Source organism: Nylanderia fulva, unplaced genomic scaffold (assembly GCF_048542155.1).
Source record: "Nylanderia fulva isolate GAGA-0341 unplaced genomic scaffold, ASM4854215v1 Scaffold30, whole genome shotgun sequence".
Classification (NCBI taxonomy): Eukaryota; Metazoa; Arthropoda; class Insecta; order Hymenoptera; family Formicidae; genus Nylanderia; species Nylanderia fulva.
In genome coordinates, this window is record NW_028190369.1 from 2,394,512 (window position 1) to 2,404,937 (window position 10,426).

The 10,426-nt window shown below is 33.1% G+C and overlaps 2 protein-coding genes across 2 annotated transcripts; one reads left to right on the forward strand and one right to left on the reverse strand.

Moving 5' to 3' along the window:
• Nucleotides 1-1,016: 1,016 nt before the first annotated feature.
• On the reverse strand, nt 1,017-4,635 carry LOC114930567 (ATP-dependent RNA helicase DDX54). Its single transcript, XM_029302377.2, is given in 13 exon segments — nt 1,017-1,118; nt 1,121-1,272; nt 1,486-1,645; nt 1,722-1,860; nt 2,035-2,230; nt 2,324-2,462; nt 2,533-2,724; nt 2,806-3,032; nt 3,157-3,367; nt 3,466-3,781; nt 3,859-4,235; nt 4,350-4,461; nt 4,551-4,635. Coding segments are annotated over 12 exon segments (2,259 nt in total). The 5' UTR covers nt 4,461; nt 4,551-4,635; the 3' UTR covers nt 1,017-1,079.
• A 175-nt stretch (nt 4,636-4,810) lies between these two features.
• Cdc5 (cell division cycle protein 21) lies at nt 4,811-9,805 on the forward strand. Its single transcript, XM_029302313.2, has 10 exons — nt 4,811-4,993; nt 5,095-5,360; nt 5,439-5,569; nt 5,707-6,209; nt 6,290-6,464; nt 6,599-7,039; nt 7,379-7,497; nt 7,584-7,748; nt 7,944-8,225; nt 8,717-9,805. The coding sequence occupies exons 1-10, from the start codon at nt 4,949-4,951 to the stop codon at nt 8,954-8,956; spliced, it is 2,367 nt and encodes a 788-aa protein (XP_029158146.1). The 5' UTR covers nt 4,811-4,948; the 3' UTR covers nt 8,957-9,805.
• Nucleotides 9,806-10,426: the final 621 nt, after the last annotated feature.

Genomic DNA, 10,426 nt, shown 5'->3' on the forward strand with positions numbered 1-10,426 from the left:
CAACGTTAATTGACTGTTAATAATAGTCAATGCAACTACCTGTCAGAAATCGATATCTCAATTACTTGCATTGTTCAATCTTTCTTTTTTGCGTATACAATCTCTGAAATATCTCTTTCCCAGAGATCATTTATGTTTCTGATCGAGATTCTAAATTATTGAAAAATGTCCTTCACGCGACAGCTATTCTACGTTGACGCGATAATACAGACATAATATGTTGCAATAACTTACTTTTATATTATTGTTATTTCACGCCAAGTTCTGCATAATAATTAAAATGCCGAGGAATGTCGCTAACGTGACATATTTTTTTACAAAGTGATGTCACAGGATTGTAAGACGTTTAGTCACGTTTCTTTAAGAAAACGTTCAAGTGGCAAGAAACCAGATGTATCATTTTCAAGCAGATCTTCTGCTTCGTCATGCGATCGTCTCGTGATTCTCACGACGGCGCTCAAAGATATAAGCTTCCGCCAACAGTTAATTCGATAAAATTTACGGTCGCATCAGCTTGCGTTTTCCTTCAGCGGCTTATATCGCGAGCAAGTTGCACGTTCCTCGATGACGCAAAAATTTCTTAAGGCTTCGCGCAAAAGCGGGCCTAGCGAGTCTTCGTAATACCTTATGGGAGACCCCACAATTGTGCAACGTAAACACTATGTTATGATGCAAGATCAACCATCCTAAATTGTACAACGTTCACTTATAAGGTCACTGTGCTTTCGAGAGATATTATTGAGCACGATTATTTTTAAATCAATGTGTCCTATTTGCGTCATACATTATATATATATATATATATATATATATATATATATATATGTGTGTGTGCGTGTGTGTGTGCGCGTGCATATTCACTTATATAAATACACGTACACGTATGTGGAAAATTTAAACATTATATCGTTTAAACATAACGCTGTTATCACGTGTCTACTATATTTAATTGCGAAAAAATATTCTTGTTATGTTTATTTCAAATGATAACTCACAGAAGGAAATAAAAAAATATGTACTTTCGATTACAATAATTATTAAAATATAATTACATACATATTTTAGACATCAAAAATGTTTCAATGCTTCCTTCTGTGATTTTTTTGGCCTTTACCTTTACCTTTGCCTTTTTTCCGTTTCTTTGGCGCTTTCTCTCGAGCAATTTCCGCGCCTTCAAGATTTGCTCGGGTCTCTTCAGCTCGTTCTTTGCTTTAACTTTGTCCTTTAGTTTCTGATTGTGCCTCGCCCAATGTGTATTTGCTGTTGTTCGAACTAGAATAAACACAAGATGCAGCACTTTTATTTATGTATAATACATGATTAGAGTTGTGAATACATCGCTATATAAGTATATCGATCTAAATTGATATAAGCGTATCGATATAAATATATCGATCTAAATCGATATGCGCGATATAAAAGAGAAATTATAAAACAAATTTTATGATTAGATTTAATATTTTTTAAGATTTTATATTAACTTACAGTTTTGCGTTTGTAAACATTTTTCCTCATTATCACTCTCATTTTCGCTGTCATTTTCATCAACTTTACTCTTCTCCTTCCACATATTATATCGATTTGTTTTGTATGTAGCAGGTATCCATACACCCGATTCGGTACGTATTTTTTTCGCTTTTGGATCCTGTTTCGATAAAATATACAGCAAATAATTTTATTTTCTAAGATAAAAAATTTTATATGAGAATAAATATACGGACCTGATCAATGGTGACCATTTTCTTTTTCTTTCGATCCCACTTCTTTAATTGCTTTTGAAGATGTTGGCTCTCTTCGTTGTCTGCCATTAAATCCATTTGTGCTTTATCGGCTTCTGTGGCAAAATTGTTGACAGCTAAACTGAAAAAAACAAAACAAATTTCAAATAGAATAAAGATTGAGAATTAAATTTTAATTTTAATTTTTTTTTAATTTTGAAATGTGATATAATAAAAATTGTTTTATTAGTTCAGAATATTTAAAAGTTAGAAAAGTGAGTTAAAATACAAAGAATTATATAGTGGCAATTCTTACCCTTCCTCTGTATGCTTGTCTGGTGCAGAATAAGGTATATAATATTCTTCATCTCGCTTTGTTTGCGTTTTCTTTTTCTTTGAAATTTTATACAAATCGTCACTGCTTCTTTTTTTTGGAACTATCACTGTACTGAATGCAGCATTAATTTCTTCTGCACTACTGGATGGCAAATTACTTTCTTGAGGCAAATTTTCTATAAAAGTTGAAAAAATTCAATATTGTGTATGTATTATATATATATGTGAATACATATGAATATAATATAGTTTATGAGCATAATATTTACTTGATGTCTTAATTTCTTCAATCTTGCGATCTTCCATCTTTCTGTGAAAATTAAAGATATTCTCTTTGTGAAGTATTCGTTTTGTCTTCATCGCTTGGTAATCAATTGACTTTGCTTTTGTACCAATCTCAAATATCGTCTATAAAAGATTTTAATATTAAAATTTAAATATAACATTTTTTTATCTGTATAAGAAAGATCACACTTACCCCTTGTGGTCTGTAGTTTTTCATCCTAGATATTATATCTATTGCTGCAGGAGAAACATCAGAATACTGAGGTAGAATTCCAGCTTCATTTATACAAAGTTCTTTCGTTCTTTTAACACTTTCTGTTGAAGCACCTGGTCGTGATTTGATATACCGTTGATAAGCGTTGTTACACACGTTTTGCATATTTGTCTGAAAATACAAATACTCACTTAATGTGATAAAAAGAGGAGAAATATGATTGGTTATACCAATTTGAACTAATACACTTACGAGATCTATAGAGTTGTTATGCCAATTTATTAACTGACTCAGTTCTTCCTCTATCATGGCCTGTGGCATTTTTCCCACGGCAGATTCCATATTTTCGATGGATCCTGTAGTCGGCATTATTGTTAAAGGCCGACCAAGAAAGAGATGTAAATCTAAGAGATAAGGATATTCGTCTGAACTCACGATATTATATGCTGTTCCAGCACGACCAGCTCGAGCGCACCGTCCTAAGAAATAAATAGTTATTATAGGTAACACATTTAAGCACTTGCTATATGTATCTGATCTCCAAATATAATAATAAATTAAATTAAATATAATAAATAATAAAATAATTACAAATGTACATACCTACTCTATGTACAAAGAGTTTAGATTTTGCAGGAAAATTAAAATTAATCACACAATCTAGATATGGTATATCTATTCCTCTAGCAGCAACATCTGTCACTATAAGAACTTTTACTTTGCCAGTTTGAAATTTAGCTGCATTTATTTTACGTGCAGAGGGATCCAGATTTGAGTAGATAAAAGTATTAGAAATGTCTGCTTTATCCAATATCTGTAATCACAAATTATTTTATGAGTAATATATTTAATTATTGAATTCAAAGTAATATACACAAAATATATTTAAAAGATGATTATTTTAATGATTACCTGATGGATATATTCCACATGATGCATAGTTTCCGCGAATATAATTGTTTGCGAATCAGGCTTAATAATTCTTTTTAACAAACATAAAAGTACAGCCAATTTCTCTTCAGGGCGACATGTAATAAATGATAATGTTAATCCTTCGGGCAATTTACTTTCAACATCCAAACGAAGTAGAATAGGATCATGAAGACCAGCTTTTGCAAAGTCTACTAAGATTTTAGGCAAAGTAGCAGAGAACAACAACGTTTGACGTGATTCAGGTAATCTGTTCACAATTTCTTGTATCTGTTCTCCGAATCCCATTTCAAATAATCTGCAATGTACAATCTTAACTTTAGTATGGTTAATATAGACATAAATATTATAAATACATAAAAGAAAAACTATTACCTATCGGCTTCATCAAAGACAATATATTCAACATTTTTCAATTTCAGGTCCATTTCTATACATATATGTAAAAATCGCCCTGGAGTAGCAACAATAATGTCAGGATTTTCATGAATTATACTAAATTGATTATCCATACTGTCGCCACCCAGAATCACAACTGCTTTTAATCCTGTAAATTTCCCCAACTCCTTTATAAATTTCAACGTTTGCAGTGCCAGTTCACGTGTGGGTGATAGTATCAGTGCTCGTGCGCCAGTCTTAGCCTGCCTCGCCTTGAGTTTCTCGAACAAAGGAATTAAGAAGCAGGCAGTTTTTCCACTACCTGTTCTAGCCATAGCTACTACATCTCTTCCCTCAAGAGCTAATGGTATAGTCTGTTGAAATATAATTGTATATTAATAACAAAATTAACAAAAATAAAAAATCAACAAAATTTATTATACTTGAAATGTAATATAAATTAAAATATTTTTTTATTAATATCATACTTTTCTCTGTATAGGTGTAGGTATCTTATAGCCCCGTTTGAGAATTCCTTTTAATATTGGAAAACTGAGAGCCATGGATTGAAATCCTCCAGATTTCTTGGAAACTTTCATTCTGTTAAAGATTATCACAAATTAAAAATAGTACAGATAATAATGTATTCATACAATATATAATATCGTGTATACAGAATAAATCAGTACTTGTAATATCTGTTTGAGATCTTCCACAATTTAAAACGCAGCGGATAACCAAAAATAATCACATGGCATAAATATAGTCGAACATAAAAAATATATACGCGAATTATGAAGTAGTTGATTGACCAATCAGGACGGGAGGGACAAAAATTCTTTGCTCTGATTGGTCAATCAGTCGTTTCTTTCGCAAACGAAACAAAATGATGACAGTGACATCTGTGAGCGCTTTTAGCATGATAAAAATTATCGTTCCGCATCTATAACGCAATTTGTTTCGGCTTGTTTACCGCATGTGGGGATGTGAGATTTTTTCCGTTACTCACGATTGTAATTGAAAAGCTTTATAAGTAAAGATATAAAGAAATAAACGTACAGCAACGTACAGTAAATAAAAATAAAAAATGCCGCGGATTATGATAAAAGGTGGAGTCTGGCGGAACACGGAGGTAAATGACATACAATATTTTCTAACCTGGACCTTGATCCGTGTATGTGTGTGATGTGTGAAAATAATTAATTTTATTAATGAAAAAAATTGTGTTTTCAGGATGAAATTCTCAAAGCAGCCGTAATGAAATATGGCAAAAACCAATGGAGCCGGATTGCATCCCTATTGCATAGAAAATCGGCGAAGCAGTGCAAGGCGCGCTGGTTCGAATGGCTCGATCCAAGCATAAAGAAAACTGAATGGAGTAGAGAAGAAGATGAAAAGTTACTTCATCTTGCGAAGTTAATGCCTACCCAGTGGCGAACTATTGCCCCTATCATAGGCAGAACAGCTGCGCAATGCTTGGAACGATATGAATATTTACTGTAAGATTGGATTTTATTTAAAAAGAATATTTATTCTGATTTAGCTTTAGTGTTTATATAACTATTGATTTATTTTAGTGACCAAGCTCAGAAGAAAGAAGAGGGAGATGATGCTGTTGATGATCCTCGTAAACTTAAACCAGGTGAAATTGATCCAAATCCAGAGACTAAACCAGCAAGACCAGATCCGAAAGATATGGATGAAGATGGTGAGTTAAAAATCATTGTTTAGAGCATCATTAATTTTTTAATATTAATGCAAAATTTTTTATTAAATACTGTAAAAATAATTATATTTTTAACAAAAAGAATACATATTTCTAATAATAATTGTATTCCTTTACAGAATTAGAAATGTTATCTGAGGCACGTGCTAGATTAGCAAATACCCAAGGCAAGAAAGCAAAACGTAAAGCGCGTGAAAAACAATTAGAAGAGGCACGTAGACTTGCTGCTCTACAGAAACGCAGAGAATTAAGAGCTGCTGGCATAACGGTTTCTCAAAAAAACAAGCGCAAACGTGGCGTTAATTACAATACAGAAATACCGTTTGAGAAACGACCTGCACCTGGTTTCTATGACACGTCAAACGAACACGTCGATCCTCTGGCGATTGATTTTTCAAGAATGAGACAACAGCATTTAGATGGCGAGCTTCGACAGGAAAAAGAAGAAATGGAGCGTAGGAAAGACAAACAGAAGTTGAAACAACGTAAAGAGAATGATATACCTATGGGTATGCTCAATAATGAAGAGCCTGTAAAGAAAAGGAGTAAGTTGGTCTTACCAGAACCACAAATCTCCGATCAAGAATTACAGCAAGTTGTTAAACTTGGCAGAGCCTCGGAAGTATGTTTTCTCCTATTTATTTTCTATACATAGTATTGGAAATTTATGATATTAATACATTGTTTAATATTTTGTTACAGGTTGCACGAGAAGTTGCTACTGAAAGCGGTATTACACTCTCTGAGAGTTTATTAGCCGATTATTCTTTACCTACAAACGCGGCAGTAACACCTCGCACACCAGCCGCTACAGACAGAATCTTGCAAGAAGCTCAAAATGTTATGGCTCTTACACATGTAGACACACCACTGAAGGGTGAGAATATAACAAATTCTGATAATTTTAATACATGCATATTGTGAGTCTCGCATACTTTTTATAAGTTTTTTATAAGTATTTTATATTTATATTCATATGTTATGTCTATATTTTATAAATATTTTTTCTAGGTGGCTTGAATACCCCATTGAATAATCCTGACTTTACCGGCGTTGTACCTCCTAGCAATGTCGTCGCAACACCGAATACAATTTTAACCACTCCGTTTCGATCACAGCACAACGATGGAACACCCCTGAATTCTTTCAATACGCCAGGCGGGGCGTCAGTGCGAACGCAAAATGGAGTTTTAGCAACAACACCTGTTCGCGATAAGCTCAATATAAATCCGGACGAAAATGTGGATGGGTCAGAAACTCCACTCATACAGACCCAAGCAAAGAGTTCATTACGTTCGGTATTAGGCTCTTTACCTGCACCGTGTAATGATTATGAGATAGATATAAATGATGGAGATATAAATGAGGAAAATACCAGTGCACCTGCAGTTGAGATAATCGAGGACCAAGCGGATATTGATGCAAGGCGACAACAGGAATTATTAGAAGAAAGTAAGTCTATTAAATATAAATTGCTTATACAGATGAATAATTCAAGCAGTGACACTTTTGCAACATTTTGATATTTAAAATGTGTTCGTTTATCTTTTAGAATACTTCAGAGCAATCATATTTTTATATTATAGAAAATTATACACATAAAACACAAATTTATATATATACTATATATACATTTTTGTTACAACAGAATTATTATTTATCTTTTTCTAACCTTATTAATTTTACAAATATATTTGATTTATAGCGGATTAAATCGATGCGAGATCGATTAAACCTGCTTTATTCGAAAAAACGCTGGTAGATATAACGAATATTTTTCCTTTTCTGTAGGAAAAAGAGAATTGTCACGGAGGTCACAAGTGATACAAAGAGATTTACCACGACCTGCAGATATAAATATGAATATTTTGAGACCATATATAGATACACCGCTAACTGATTTACAGAGGGTAAGCAGAAAATGCTCTATACATAAAGTTTCATATTTCTATATATTCTTGATTTTTATACAAATTACTTTATATTATATTCTTAGGCAGAAGAATTGATAAAGAGAGAAATGATAACAATGTTACACTATGATGCACTACATAATCCGACACAGCCAGGCCGAAAGGGTGCTGCAACAACATTGGCTCAGGCTCAGACTTATTTAGAACAACATTCGTATGATGCTTTCGAGGAAAACGATCTTGTTGCTGTGAGTCTAAAAGAATCTTTTTATCATATATAAAATCTTTTTATTATATTTTAATACATATTTCTTATATATTTTTTCAATTTTTTTTTATTACATTTATATTTTTTATTTCTGCGTTACATACATTTTATTATATTTATAGGTTTTATTTCTGTGTTACATACATATTGTTCATTAATCAATGTTTAAATCTAGGCCAAGCAAATGTTAACTGATGAAATGGGAGTTGTAAAGGAAGGAATGGCACATGGAGAATTAAGCTTAGACGCCTATACCACTGTATGGGAAGAATGTCTGTCGCAGATTCTATATCTCGAAACACAGAAACGATATACTCGTGCAACATTAGCTTCGAAGAAAGATAGAGTGGAGGCATGCGAAAGAAAATTAGAAGAAAATCGTATGCATATGACAGGAGAAGCTAAACGTGCTGCGAGGATGGAAAAGAAGTTAAAAGTACTTACTGGTGGTTATCAGGTAAATAAAATTTGATATTCTAAATTTAATATAATTATTGCAATTGGAATAGTTTTCTATTTATGTAATATTATATTTTAAACGCATTTTTATTTCTGCATTAATACATTTTTGGGATAATTTACATAGAACTCATACTGTGAATAGTAATATAATACTGGTAGTTTTTTTAAATTTTCCGTGTTATATAATATACATTATTATATCAATAGTATACATTATATTATTAGTATAATAATGTATAATACAGAAAATTCGGAAAAATTAAGAATATCTTAACGTATAAAGACTGAGATTGTAGTTTGCATTCAATCTCAGTTAAAATAAAGCAATAAAATAAAATTAATGTCAATTTACACAAAAAAATTTTGATTTAGCCGCACAAATTATGTAAATTTTTTACATTTTCTAATCTATATAATTTTTCTGAGAAAAATCCTCGTGTAAATTGATGTTATTCTTATAAATTTGTTGTTTTATTTTTTGAATAGACCAGGACACAGGTGCTGACAAAGCAGCTGCATGATTTATGGGAGCAGATAGAGCAAGCGCATCTTGAGCTATCGACATTTAAATTTTTGCAAACCCAAGAAAATGCAGCAATTCCAAGAAGAATAAATGCGCTGATGGAAGACGTAACTAGACAGACGGAGCGAGAGCGCTCGTTACAAATGCGATATGCTCAGCTACAAGACCAATTGCAGCAGTGCCAATTAAGTGATATATCTTAGAAGTACAGTGCAGTGCTTTTTGAATACAAGTAAATTATCCCAATACATACGGACTTTATAACGTTACATAAATTATAAAATTTTTAATGCTTTTAAAAGTATTACATACTATTAGTATGATGTATTATTTTAAGATTGGGGAAATCAAAGAGAAACTCAATATGTAATGTCCACCCTTTCTATAATAGCTGTTATTAATGTCATTTAAGATTTATTTAGTTTCAATTGCTATGATAATTATTATAGAGTCAAATTAGTATCGTTAAGCTTTTTTTATAGACGATTAACTATTATGTTAAATGAAAGTTTTTATTGTTTGAATTTCTCGCACTTTGTGAGATTAGGCAAAGAATTACAACAGTAAATATTTTTTTGTAGAATTGTAAAATATTACAATAATAAAAAAAATTGGTGATATGTACAACGACGATTATTAGATATCACATGAACATATTAAAAGTATGTGTATATATACAGCAATTAATACACAAAAAAAAATTTATGTCTTGAGAATAAAAACATAAAAATATAGATAAAATAATAGAATTTGAATTCGTTTTGGGACGCGACTCTCGTTTAATAAAAATCGAAACCAAGATGTAATTGCCCGGCTGGTATAAGCCAAGAAGTCAAAGGGGCGTGATCGATCGGGGTGTCGCGCGCAGCTCGTAAACGAGAGTTCGCTCGCGAGAGGGGTGTGTCATTACATAACGCCGACAAAATGGCCTGATCGATATAATGCACTGCACTAATTGTAAGAGATCCGCATCATATCTAATCGTATTATATTTTGTAATATATCTTTGTATAGATTATAATCTATATATATAACTATAGATCTCAGAGAGATATATACATCTCAATTTAATACATACAATTGACAAAAATTTATTAGAAATTTTACGTAGTCTAACAATATAGTTTGAATTTCTAGGAATACGATCTCGTCATTATAGATTCAAAGATTCCTGGAATCTCAAGATTTACAAGAATCGCAGAAATGCAATTGTCGATCGTAGCCATATCCCCCTGTTTACCTACTTTACGTACCCATTTTCCACCCGGGTAGCTTTCCACTTATCTACCTACACATATATATCCCATACTTATACCATAAAAAAAGCAACGGCGCCGCTAGTGTGTCGCTGGTAAATAGCTGCTGCCGGAAGGCAGATGTTAACGCCGTCGTCAGCCACCCTAATCCCGTATTGTCGATTGGTCGGCGCGACGCGACTGGTGACCGGGCGTCGAATCAGCGTCGTCGATTCGCCCTGGCGCCGCCCACCACCCCTTCGCGAATTCACCCTCAACCCCTCGCATCCTCGTGGGTGGAGTCGACCAATGACACAGTGGTAACGGCCGTCTGACAACGTGGCCTCCGGGAGCCGCCCCGTAGTTGCCGATGGCTAACTAGCGCTACCCCGCTATAGTCGAGTCAGCCACTCGGCCAGCAAGTCCCCGGGCTGAGAG